The following is a 14,180-nucleotide window of genomic DNA, read 5'->3' as shown; positions in this document are numbered from 1 at the left end:
AACCAATGTAGCTTAGCCATAGATATATGCATCAACTATCCTCGTCTCCCTTACACTGCACCCCAATCTGATCTATGTACTCTGATCTCCTTTTAGCATCTTTAAACAAATAAAGGGCAACTTGTTTTGTCAGAATGGGGTTATAACCAGCCAACAAAGATGAGGTTTTAGCCGCTGTATCCCAGCTTATTTTATTGCAAATGAAAGGCCATAAATATTTTTCCTTTCTTTTTCATATAGATTGCAGTTATGTAAAATGTGGTTCAGATTTTCAACTTCAGGGGCTCCACAGATACATAGTGGGATATGATTGAATCTGTCGTGTCTCTCCGTGGATTCAATTTGTTCAAATCTTGCCCTGGTAAAAGCGATTCTTAGGTGTCTTGGCATGTCAGCTTCTAGGTATGGCGCCCGCTGGAAATTATGTTTAAAGCACCCTAACCACTTCAGGGATCCTGTGTTTGAAAGGATGGCTATATCTTTCTGGGCTTCAATATCTAGGACCCTTTGAGTTACAGTCCTTTTTTCAGCATCCCTGTTCTGGCCTAAGGAGGCAATTTGTAATCCGCAGGTGCGGAGGAATCTTGTTAATTGCTCTGACCAGGAAGCTTGGTTTTGACCATTAGATTATTCTAAAAAGCACAATTTTGGAAGTCTATTGTATTCAAGATGTTTTATTTTAGACCAGTAATTAAAGGCCCTGATTTTGGCGAGTCCTTCGATAGAATATATTTCTAGCTCTGCTCTCACTGAAGCGGCGGTGGTCTTAATGTCAACACCAAGTATATGTCTTAGAAATTTTGATTGTTCTTGTTCCAGTATTGGGAATTTGCTTAGGCCCCAGATTTCAGCTCCATATAACATCATGGAGACAATTTTTGCTATGTAAACTTTGATTATCGGAGATAAAGATCCGGGATATCTATGGGATAGCAACCTTGCCAGTGTGTTACAGCGTGATCTAATTTTGATTGCACAAGATTGGAAGTGTGCAAGCCATGGAAGAAACATTACATTTTCTCCTGGTTTATTGATAACCTGTTTTGAGACTTTGCTACAAGAAACTATAGTACCTACTAGTATGTTTTTGCTTTGCTTTGGTATGTTTCAAGAAAAGCAACAGTTACCGTTGCATTTCTCTATTTGTATTTATACAAATGAGGGACAAAAACAGACAACCAGTGCTTATGAAAATTAAACCAGGTATTGGGGAGAAACATTACATTTTCTCCTCCTGGTTTATTGACAGTCCATTTTGAGATTTTGTTACAAGGAACTATAGTACTAGTACGTTTTGCTTTGTTTTGTTATGTTTCAAGAAAAGCAACAGTTACAGTTGCATTTCTCTATTTATATTTGGTTGTGTGTGTGTATGTATAAATGTATTATTTGGGATAATTTGTATACCTGCAAGTATTGTTCTGCTTTCAATAACTAGTCTTCCCTAAAAATCAGTACCTTCTCTGTTGGACTCTCACATTTCTGATATGTTTGCATGCATATCTCTTCCTTTCCAGGCATTTCAGAATTTGCTACCTCTCCTGAGAAAGTCAGTGACTATATTTTCCCACTTTTGAGCTTTGCTGCAGAACACGTGCCTCGTGCAAAACATAAAGAAACACCTCTCTATATTCTCTGCACAGCAGGAATGAGAATCCTGCCGGAGAGGTGACTCAACTATCACATTTTATGAAAATCTTGAAAATCAAATATCATTTCTGATATTTAATATTGAAAATCAAATTTCATTTTCTAATGTAACTTATACCTAAACTTTGTGGAATCTTGCAGCCAGCAAAAAGCAATCCTCGAAGACCTCCTTACTGATATCCCGGTGCATTTTGATTTTCTCTTTTCGGACTCACATGCAGAAGTTATTTCTGGAAAACAGGAAGGTAAATAAATTAACGTTGATATTTTGCACTCCTGTCTAAAATCGCTCTGCTTGGACATCTGTAACAGTTGGCTTTGGGGCCCCTTCCACACAGCTGAAATACATCTGCTTTTAATGTATTTATTTATTTATTTATATGCCACCTTTCTCACCCCGAATAATATATTATATTATTAGCATAGTACAATATCAGCAATTATATATTACTATATTGCACTATACCATTATATTGTAATCTTTGTAATATTATATGTAAAATAAAATATATAATTATAATATCATATTATTAGTAGTATTATATTATATTACATTATAATAATGTAAATATTATATGTATATACAATATATCATATTATTACCATAGCAATTATACAAGGTGGAACTGTCTTCTCCCCTCCCTCCCCCCCTCCACTCTGACCCAGAGCAGCAGTTGGTGCTGTGGGGAGGGGTCCCCAAGTGATGACATATGCTGGAGACAAGATGGAACTGGAATGTATGGCAGTGTGGACTCAAATAACCCAGTTCAAAGCAGATATTGTGGGATTTTCTGCCTTGATATTCTGGGTTATATAGTTGTGTGGAAGGGCCCTAGGTCACTCTGATTTTATAAGGAACGAAAAAGTCAAATTGTTTTATTGGAAGTTATTGTAGTGGATGTCCATGCAATGCAATATTTGCATTTCCTCAGCTTCAAATTCAAATCAGTATTGTAAGAAGAGATGAGTGGAATAGCTAGCATTTAGGGAGATTGAAAGTGGCACCTGTTGGCTAGTCAGAATACTTTTAGGAAACAGAATAGGCTGTAAATAAGAGACCTTCCTTGTTCAAACAGTGCCTAAAAATAACTGGAGTAACTCAGTATCCGTGTTTAGATGAGAATGGTTTTTCTCACCTTTGATTCATCTTTGTGTCATAGGGCCCCCTCTACACAGCCCTATATCCCAGAATATCAAGGTCAAAAACCCCACTTTATTTATTTATTTACAGTATTTATATTCTGCCCTTCTCACCCTGCAGGGGACTCTGGTCGGATTACAATGCACATAAACATGGCAAACATTGAATGCCATTTAGACATACAACATATATATATATAGAGAGAGAGAGAAAGGCATTTAACATTCCAGCTGTTCTGGCTTCATGAGGGTATGCTCAGCTCCAGCCACAGGGGGAGCTGCCGCTTCACCGTCCACTTGTGATACCAAGTCCTATGATGGAGTACTTCCTCATTCTTCTGCACACTGCTAGAAGATTTTATGGCGTCATAAATTAGTTAAGTTAGCCTCCCTGTATAAAACGGTTCTTAAATTTCCTACTTGACAGGAGCAACTGTCTTTAGGGCTGCATAGGTCGACAGCAAACTAGACTATTAATGGTCAGGAGCTTGCTCCGACCCGGGCTGGCTTCGAACTCAGTAGTGATTTAATTCAGCTGGCTACTAACTAGCTGTGCCACTGTCCGGTCCATTATCTGAGGGTGGATCCAGACAGCGACTTTATTGCAGAAACAAACCTAGACAAACTGGAATTAATCCACCACAAACAATAAGAACCCTGGTTTGTGGCGAATTAAATTGATAGTGGGTTTATTCCGCGCCTTCTTGGAAGGTGTGGAATAAATTCACTACTTCAACTGTCTGGACTGCTCTCTCAAAAGTTCTGGACTACCTTGGCAGCCGCCTCTCCAAAAAAGCCAACATGTACACTGAAATTCAACACCGCCTGAGCTCTGCGAGTGCAGCATTCTTCCGAATGAAGCAGAGAGCGTTTGAGGACCGTGACATCCGTAGGGAGAGCAAGGGGCTTGTTTATAAAGCCATTGTCCTCCCAACCCTGCTATACGCTTGTGAGACGTGGACTGTCTACAGACATCACATGTGATTCCATCAGTGTTGCCTCTGAAAAATCTTGCAAATCTCTTGGAAAGACAGGCAGACAAATGTCAACGTGCTGGAAGAAGCAAAGACCACCAGCATTGAAGTGATGCTCCTCCGCCATCAACTCTGCTGGACCAGCCCCATTGTCCGAATACCTGATCACTGTCTCCCAAAGTAGTTGCTCTACTCTGAACGCAAGAACGGAAAATGGAACGTTGGGGGACAGGAAAAGAGATTTAAAGATGGGCTCAAAGCCAAGCTTAAAAACTGTGGCATAGATACAGAGAACTGGGAAGCCCTGGCCCTTGAGCTCTCCAGTTGGAGGTCAGCTGTGACCATCAGTGCTGTAGAATTTGAAGAGGCATGAATGGAGGGCGAAAGAGAGAAAAGTGCCAAGAGGAAGACGCGTCAAGCCAACCCCGATTGGGACTGCCTTCCACCTGGAAACCAAGGCCTTTATTGTGGGAGAAGATGCAGATCAAGAATAGGGCTCCACAGTCACCTACGGACCCACCAGCACACTGATCCTGGAAGACTGTCCTACTTGGACAACAAGGGATCGCCTAACTAAGTAAACATGATCTGAACCTCAGTTTTAGATCTGTGGGTAGTTAGGGGAGTCTCGTTCAGGCTTTGAGAGAATGAGCAAGTGTGTTTGCTGCAGGCATTATTTATATTTTTAGTAACAAATAGCTTGAACCCTTTTGGTTATGTGTCTCTGTGTTATAGTTTGACTTCATTCTGTAAAAAGTTACAGCTAAATGGCAAAACATTTACAACATGTTCCATTAAATTTCTCAGGAGTATATGCATGGATCGGCATCAACTTTGTTCTTGGGAGATTTGAGCATACAGACGATGGTAAGTATAAATTAGTAGTAGTATGTATACCGTACTGAGTGAACAAAAACAATTCATAATCAGTTGTTGCCTTCTTTCTGTACTGAAATGGGAATGGTTTTGTAAGAGGTCTGAAGATTCTACAATGGATAGAAAACCGAAGTCAAGAATAAACTGCAAATGAATGTTCAACAGTGGTACTCACGGAGTGTGGGGAAAGCTCCTTCTTTGGAGGCTTTTAAACAGAGGCTGGAAGGCCATCTGTCAGGGGTGCTTTGAATGCGATTGTCCTGCTTCTTGGCAGAATGGAGTTGGACTGGATGGCCCACGAAGTGTCTTCCAACTCTAGAATTCTATGATTCTAATTTCCTGACTGTGAGAGCTGTTCAGCAGTGGAACTCTCTGCCCTGGAGTGTTGTGGAGGCTCTTTCTTTGGAAACTTTTAAACAGATTGTGCTTTTCCTACCTGGTGGGGTTGGACAGGGTGATCTGGGGTCTTTTCCCACTTTGATTCTTTGTGTTCCATAATTACCGTAAATACTTGGGTGTAAGCTGGGTTTTTCAGCCCTTTTTAAACGCTGAAAAAGCCCTCCTCGGCATATCCAATTTTTTTGTGGTAAAATTAGGTACCTTGGCTTATATTTTGAGTCGGCTTATACTCAACTATATATGGTAATAATTTTGATGGTCTTCTGTGTTGCAGTCATCATAGAATCATAGAATCAAAGAGTTGGAAGAGACTTCATGGGCCATCCAGTCCAATCTCCTGCCAAGAAGCAGGAATATTGCATTCAAATCACCCCTGACAGATGGCCATCCAGCCTCTGTTTAAAAGCTTCCAAAGAAGGAGCCTCCACCACACTCCGGGGCAGAGAGTTCCACTGCTGAACGGCTCTCACAGTCAGGAAGTTCTTCCTCATGTTCAGATGGAATCTCCTCTCTTGTACTTTGAAGCCATTGTTCTGCGTCCTAGTCTCCAAGGAAGCAGAAAACAAGCTTGCTCCCTCCTCCTCCCTGTGGCTTCCTCTCACATATTTATACATGGCTATCATATCTCCTCTCAGCCTTCTCTTCTTCAGGCTAAACATGCCCAGCTCCTTAAGCCACTCCTCATAGGGCTTGTTCTCCAGACCCTTGATCATTTTAGTCGCCCTCCTCTGGACATATTCCAGCTTGTCAATATCTCTCTTGAATTGTGGTGCCCAGAATTGGACACAATATTCCAGGTAAAGTGGTCTAACCAAAGCGGAATAGAGCATGGGGAGCATGACTTCCCTAGATCTAGACACTATGCTCCTATTGATGCAGGCCAAAATCCCACTGGCTTTTTTTGCCGCCACATCACATTGTTGGCTCATGTTTAATTTCCTGTCTACGAGGACTCCAAGATTTAGTATTCAGTAACCCACTGTGTTCATCACACTAGGTTTGATTCAAGTGTAGGATACAGTATTCTTTTTATAGGGAACGAAAAAGTCAAATTGTTTTATTGGAAGTTATTGTAGTGGATGCCCACGCAATGCAATATTTGCATTTCCTCAGCTTCACATTCAAATGACGTTTGAATCAAAATCAATATTGTAAGAAGAGACGAGTGGAATAGATAGCATTTAGGGAGATTGAAAGTGGCACCTTCTTGGCTAGTCAGAATAGGCTGAAAATAAGAGACTCTCCTTGTTCAAACAGTGCCTAAAAGTAACTGGAATAATTCAGTATCAGTGTTTAGAAGAGAGTGGTTTCTTCTCACCTATGAATCATAGAATCCTAGAGTTGGAAGAGACCTCCTGGGCCATCCAGTCCAACCCCATTCTGCCAAGAAGCAGGGAAATCGCATTCAAAGCACCCCCGACGGATGGCCATGCAGCCTCTGTTTAAAAACCTCCAAGGGAGGAGCCTTCACCACATTCTGGGGCAGAGAGTTCCACTACTGAACGGCTCTCACAGTCAGGAAGTTCTTCCTCATCTTCAGATGGAATCTCCTTTCTTGTAGTTTGAAGCCATTGTTCCGTTGCGTCCTAGTCTCCAGGGAAGCAGAAAACAAGCTTGCTCCCTCCTCCTCCCTGTGGCTTCCTCTCACATATTTATACATGGCTATCATATCTCCTCTCAGCCTTCTCTTCTTCAGGCTAAACATGCCCAGCTCCTTAAGCCGCTCTTCATAGGGCTTGTTCTCCAGACCCTTGATTATTTTAGTGGCCCTCCTCTGGACACATTCCAGCTTGTCAATATCACCCATGTTGATATTTCAATCGCTGTCAACCCTGACACTTCGTTCTACCATGGGAGCATTTTCCAAATGTTTCTAGCTTTTAGCAGTTAGTTATAATTTATTTATTTATTTACTTTATTTTTATACCGCATTTTCAGCCTAATTCGGCGACTCAATGCGGTTTACAATGCAATTTATATAACAGTAACAATTAGTTAAAACACAACATACACGACAGACAATACAAGACAAACAATGTGGTCATCAACGCCTCAGTAAAAATCAGATTCCGTTCTCATAATCCTTCTACCATTCCTTTGTTCATTCAAACCGTCTTCATGAGTTCAGTTGCCTTGTTGACCGAATGCCTGTTCATAGAGCCACGTCTTGACCTTCCTCCGGAACTCCAGCAACGAAGGGGCCTGCCTGATGTCTACGGGTAGGGCATTCCATAGCCGAGGGGCCACCACCGAGAAGGCCCTGTCCCTCGTCCCCGCCAGCCGCGCCTGCGACGCAGGCGGGACCGAGAGCAGGGCCTCCCTGGACGATCTTAACGTCCTCATCGGTTCATAGGTGGAGATGCGTTCGGAGAGGTAAGCAGGGCCAGAACCGTTTAGGGCTTTATAGGCTAAAGCCAGCACCTTGAATTGTGCCCGGTAGCGGATTGGCAGCCAGTGGAGCTGGCTCAGCAGAGGAGTGGTGTGCTCCCTGAGTGCCGCTCCCGTTAGTAACCTGGCCGCCAAGCGCTGGACCATCTGAAGCTTCCAGGCAGTCTTCAAGGGCAACCCCACGTAGAGCGCGTTGCAGTAATCAATCCGGGATGTAACCAGAGCGTGGACTACCGTGGCCAAGTCAGATAAAGCAGTTTATCCTAGAAATGTGATTTATTTATTTTACTGTTGTGATTTCTTATTTAATGCAAAACCCTTGTTACTCTGCCGAATGTTGTTCCATACCAAAATGTAGGGTTTGGATCCTAAGAAAGGTGTTCACTCGCATTTATCAACACGGCTGTCTCATTTCTTTACCAGACGACGATGCGCTGGTGGAGGTGCACATTCCTGGCAGCGAGAACAAGGAAGCCGTTGTGCGAAAGAGGACTGTGGGTATACTTGACATGGGTGGTGTGTCAACTCAAATAGCCTATGAAGTCCCCAAAACTGTAAGCTTTGCCTCTTCACAGCAGGTTATTATCTGTACAACTTTCCTTCATTTCCTTTTGTTTTTTCCTTGTGTTTTAACCCATATCCATCTATTCTTTTTTTTCCCTTTTGGGCCTTATATAAGTCCTGTGTGCCATTGCGGGACATCTCCATCCTGGGGCAAAAGAGGTGTTCGTCAGCTAAGCAATCATCCCACATATATAGCTTCCATTGCATAAATTGATTTATTTAATCATTTCAGTATTTTTCTTTTAGTTATAATGTGGAACTCTTGCTAGTTGTTAACTCTCTGAGTTTTGCTGTTTAAATTGTAATATGCATATTTATTTTTTAATATATATATACTGTATATACTCGAGTATAAGCCTAGTTTTTCAGCCCTTTTTTAGGCTGAAAAAGTCTCCCTTGGGTTATACTCGAGTCAAGGTTATTTATTATTTTACTCTGTTGTTGCTGTAGTTGTTGTTGTTATTATTATTACATTTATTAGTTTACTTTATTATTATTATTATTATTATTACAATTTTACTCTAATAAAGTAAAATAATAAATGTGACAATAACAATAATAGAGTAAAATTGTAATAATAATAATAATAAAGTAAACTAATAAATGTAATAATAAAGAATAATAATGGAAAAGTTATAATAACATTAATAGAATAAAATAATGAATGTAATAATAAAGCAAAATAATGGAAAAGTAATAATAATATTAATAGAATAAAGTAATAAATGTAATAATAACAACAATAATAAAGTAAACTAATAAATGTAACAATAATAATAAAGCAAAATAATAGAAAAGTAATAATAACATTAATAGAATAAAATAATAAATGTAATAATAACAATAATATTGTTATAATAACATTAATAGAATAAAATAATAATTGTAATAACAACAATAATAAAGTAAACTAATAAATGTAATAATAGTAATAAAGCAAAATAATAGAAAAGTAATAATAACATTAATAGAATAAAATAATAAATGTAATAATAACAATAATATTGTTATTATTACATTTATTATTTCATTCTATTAATTATATTATTACTTTTTCATTATTTTGCTTTATTATTATTATTATTACATTTATTAGTTTACTTTATTATTATTATTATTACAGTTTTACTCTTATTGTTATTACATTTATTAGTTTACTTTATTATTATTATTACAATTTTACTCTATTGTTATTATTATATTTATTATTTTACTTTATTGTTGTTATTATTACATTTATTATTTTATTCTATTATTACTGTTATTACTTTTCCATTATTTTGCTTTATTATTACTATTATTATTACATTTATTAGTTTATTATTATTATTACAATTTTACTCTATTATTGTTATTATTACATTTATTATTTACTTTATTATTGTTGTTATTACATTTATTTTATCATATTATTAATGTTATTATTACATTTCCATTATTTTGCCTTATTATTATTACATTTATTATTTTACTCTCTTTATTATTATTGGAAGGATATGTAAACACATTTACATTGAACAAGATTAGAATAATGGTTTAATCAGAGTTGGGCACTTATCTTAAATTACAGTTTTATGTAAATATTAAAAAAAACACTTAACCTATAATTAACGTAATTTTATTGGTATCTATTTTTATTTTGAAATTGACCTGTAGCGACTTCATTTCCCAACCTCAGCTTATACTTAAGTCAATATGTTTTCCCAGGTTTTTGTGGTCAAATTAGATGCCTCGGCTTATATTCGGGTCGGCTTATACTCGAGTATATACGGTATAAGCAAACATTAGTTTAATTGATCTCTACCTTTAAACAATAATTAAAAACACAAAAACATGGTACAAAATATGCATATTTGTGTGTGTGTGTGTTCAAATCATAGCTGATAAATATTGTGGTTACTATTACAACATTCTATGATTGACGGCTTTATCACATAGATTAGTAAAATAATATTATTTAATTTTTTGCAACATTTATATGCCGCTCTACTCACACCATTGGGGACTCAGAGCAGCTTACAAGATATATATGCATACAATATATTATATTATTAGCATCATACAATATCAGTATTAAATATTGCCATATTGTACTATACCATTGCATTGTAATATTATTAGTAATATTACATGTAATAGAAATATATAATTATAATATATTATTATATTGCATAATATTATAATATATACGTTATATTATATTACATTACATTATATTACTAGAATATTAAGTGAGAGAATTGATATGCTGTATATACTCGAAGATAAGACGAGTTTTTCAGACCTTTTTATGGGCTGAAGAAGCCTCCCTCGGCTTATAATGAGAGACAGCAGAGTCTGGAGGCCATTGCTTACAATATATGATATGTTTCTCTCTCCTCTTCCCCTCCCTAAACAGTGTGTTTTCTTTTCTGATTATGCTCTGCTTCTCCTCCCAGGCTGGAATGTTTTGAAAAGGGAAAGGAATTGCAATTCAGGAATATCTATTAATTTTATAAAAGCATTTTCCCCTGAAATATTTGTTAATCTCTCATACAGATGTAGAGGCATTTCCCCTTGCAAGCCTTTGCAATCGCTGTGTACCTATATATCTGTATCTATCTATATATATGGATTTTATATATGAATTTCCGCTCATATGTTTGCAGCTCTTTGCAAATCCTATATACATAGATATATGTTTATAACTATTTATTATTTATTTCGAGTATTTCTACCCCACCCTTCTCAACGCCCAAGGGGGGACTCAGGGCGGCTTACAACCGGCACATAAGTATTTAAACATCTCTCTCTTTATATATGAGAGATTTCCATGTACCTGTATATCTGTATCTATATTTATACATTATTTTTATATATGAATTTTCCCCTTACATGTTTGCAAGTCTCTGCAAATCCTATATAGATATAGATATCAATAAATATATAGAGGTACCTATTTATCTGTATATCTGTGTGTGTATGCATAGGTGTATATATATATAAATAATATATATATATAAAAATGCTCTGTGCATAATGAGTGCCTTAAAAACAAAAGAAGCAATGAACGAAATCATACCACATTTGGCAATAAAACATCTCACAACGCATCACTCAAAAAATTATGATTTTGTCATTTGGGAGTTGTAGTTGCTGGGATTTATAGTTCGCCTACAATCAAAGAGCATTCTGAACTCCACCAACAATGGAATTGAAACAAACTTGGCACACAGAACTCCCATGACCAACAGAAAATACTGGAAGGGTTTGATGGGCATTGACCTTGAGTTTGGGAGTTGTAGTTCACCTACATCCAGAGACTACCATGGACTCAAACAATGATAGATCTGGACCAAATTTGGCATGAATACACAATATGCCCAAATATAAACACAGATGGTGTTTGGGGGAAATAGACCTTGACATTTGGGAGTTGTAGTTACTGGGATTTATAGTTCACCTACAATCAAAGCGCATGCTGAACCCCACGAATGACAGAATTGGGACAAACTTCCCACACAGAACCCCCATGACCAACAGAAAATACTTAAGGCCATCCAGCCCAACTCCATCAAGGCAAGAAAACGCAATCAAAGCCCTCCTGACAAAGAGCCATCCAGCCATAGATATAGAGAGAGATATATGACTCACAAACACACAGATATAGTCTCATAGATTGGAAAGGGACCCCTAAAGAAGGCCAATTCTATGTTGCATGCTCCAGAGTAGGCTAACCAGACAATCTCTACATCAACACAAGCGAAAGACATTACATATATTAGAAACCAACACTTTCTCATTACTTTATTTTCCAGATCACCAGACTGGGCCACAGCAGCGCGTGGCAGGGGACAGCTAGTCCTATATACATATAGATATCGAGAGATTTCCATGTACCTGTATATCTGTATCTATATGTATACATTATTTTTATATATCAATTTTCCCCTCACATGTTTGCAAGTCTCTGCAAAACCTATATAGATATAGATATCAATAAATATATAGAGGTACCTATATATCTGTATATCTGTGTGTGTATGTATACGTGTATAAATATAAATAATTTTTATATGCATTTTTCCCTCACTTGTTTGCAAGTCTGCAAATCCTATATAGATATTGATAAATATATAGAGGTACCTATAAATCTGTATATCTCTCTGTGTGTATGTTTATGTGTATAAATATATAAATAATTTTATATATGACTTTTCTCTCAAATGTTTGCAAGTTTTGGAAATCCTATATAGATATAATTATCTATATATAGAGAGATATCTAGATAGATAGATATGCATATAGATCAATAGGGCTTGCAAATATTTCAGAGAAAATACACACACAAATATATATAGACAAATCTAGATAGTAGGCTTGGGAGGTTTCGTTCGTTAATTTCATAATTCGTTATTAATTCGTATTTAAATTAGCTTACGATCCAATATTGAGCCATGCAGGAATAGTGTGAGGAGTAAATTAGATTCAAAACAATTTTTTCAATTTATTTTGTAATTATTTTGGCATGTCTGGTGCAAGTTTTATAGTTGTTTGTTTTATCACACCAACAGTCAACAACAGAGGGAGAGGGAAGCTTCAGAAGTTCCTCCTGTCCCATTTGGAGGTTTTTTTAGCATATTGCGCAATCGCGTCCGCCATTAACGAATCGATTCGTAATTTTACGAAATTTCGTATATTTCGAAATTTTTAAAAGGAAAATTTCGGAATTATTAAAAAAAACGAAACGCAAGGGCCCCCTAAAAACAAAACAAGTTTAGAACCAAATTTTTCCGTGGTTACCCAAGCCTACTAGATAGATATGAATATAGCTATATTGCACTTGCAAATATTGCGGGGGAAATACACACACACACACTCACAAAGAGATAGATGTTTAAATAGTTATAAACATAGATATATAGGGCTTGTAAATATTGTAGGAGGGAAATGCACATATATAGAGAGAGGATTTGCAAACCTTTCAGGGGGATATGTATGTATATATGTGTATATATATCAATAATTTTATATATGAAATTTCCCCTCACATGTTTACAAGTCTTTGCAAATCTTGCAATCGAAGAGAACAGAAATAATTTTCCTGTTGTTGATCTTGAGATATACAAAACTGATTGGGCCTTTTGTTTGGCGGCGTGCAGGAGGAAGTGGCGAAAAACCTCCTGGCTGAGTTTAATTTGGGATGTGATGCCCACCAAACTGAACATGTGTACCGAGTCTATGTGGCCACCTTTCTCGGCTTTGGAGGAAATGCTGCCCGGCAGAGATATGCAGACAGCATATTTACCAACACAGTGTTTAGAAACAGGTAACCTTCTATAACTGACTTCCAGTTCCAAGTGTTTGCACTTCTTATGAGTAGAACAGTAAATCTTACCTTCTGAAATAGGTGTATTTTTACCCAACTTTCCCATAATTTAAATATTGTGTTGTACAGCTACCATAGGGCTCCCTCACACTGAGACTTTTCTCACACTGAGGCAAACTAAAACTGAGGTCTTCTCATACTAAGGCCTACTAACACACTTAGGCCCTTCTCCCACAGAGACCTCTCATAGACTGAGGGTGAACTAACACTGAGACCCTCTCATACTAAGACCTACTAACACACTTAGGCCCTTCTCCCACAGAAAGCTCTCACTGACTGAGGGAAAATTAGCACCTAGGCCTTCTCATACTGAGGCCTACTAACACACTTAGGCCCTTCTCCCACAGACACTTCTCACAGACTGAGGATGAACTAACACTGAGTCCTTCTCATACTGAGGCCAACTAACTAACTTAGGTCCTTCACTCACAGAGACCTCTCACAGACTGAGGGCGAACTTACACTGAGGTCTACTCATACTGAGGCCTACTAACACACTTAGGCCCTTCTCCCAGAGAGAATTCTCACAGACTGAGGATGAACTAAAACTGAGGCTTTCTCATACTGAGGCCTACTAATACACTTAGGCCCTTCACCCACAGAGACCTCTCACAGACCGAGGATGAACTAACACTGAGACTTTCTCATACTGAGGCCTACTAACATACTTAGGCCCTTCTCCCACAGAAAGCTCTCACTGACCGAGGGAAAGCTAACACTGAGGCTTTCTCTTACTGAGGCCTACTAACACACTTAGGCTCTTCTCCCACAGAGACCTCTCACAGACTGAGGGAAAACTTAACACCGAGGCCTTCTCATAC

General features: G+C 37.8%; 1 protein-coding gene across 4 annotated transcripts in view; it reads left to right on the top strand.

Annotated features, from left to right (window-relative positions):
- ENTPD4 (ectonucleoside triphosphate diphosphohydrolase 4) overlaps positions 1-14,180 on the top strand; it is a 49,465-nt gene that overhangs the window by 19,578 nt on the left and 15,707 nt on the right. For 2 of the 4 annotated variants that reach the window (XM_067470667.1, XM_067470666.1), the window contains 5 exons: positions 1,518-1,668; positions 1,792-1,895; positions 4,572-4,631; positions 7,851-8,005; positions 13,133-13,299. In XM_067470667.1, the coding sequence (XP_067326768.1) occupies positions 1,518-1,668; positions 1,792-1,895; positions 4,572-4,631; positions 7,851-8,005; positions 13,133-13,299 (637 nt within the window). Of the gene's footprint in view, positions 1-1,108; positions 1,204-1,517; positions 1,669-1,791; positions 1,896-4,571; positions 4,632-7,850; positions 8,006-13,132; positions 13,300-14,180 lie in introns of those variants that run through there. The other 2 variants (XM_067470669.1, XM_067470668.1) reach the window with 2 other exon arrangements.

This window comes from Anolis sagrei, chromosome 7, assembly GCF_037176765.1.
Source record: "Anolis sagrei isolate rAnoSag1 chromosome 7, rAnoSag1.mat, whole genome shotgun sequence".
In the NCBI taxonomy this organism is placed as follows: Eukaryota; Metazoa; Chordata; class Lepidosauria; order Squamata; family Dactyloidae; genus Anolis; species Anolis sagrei.
Note: the sequence above shows the minus strand (reverse complement) of the source record. Positions and strands in the feature narration are given on the sequence as shown.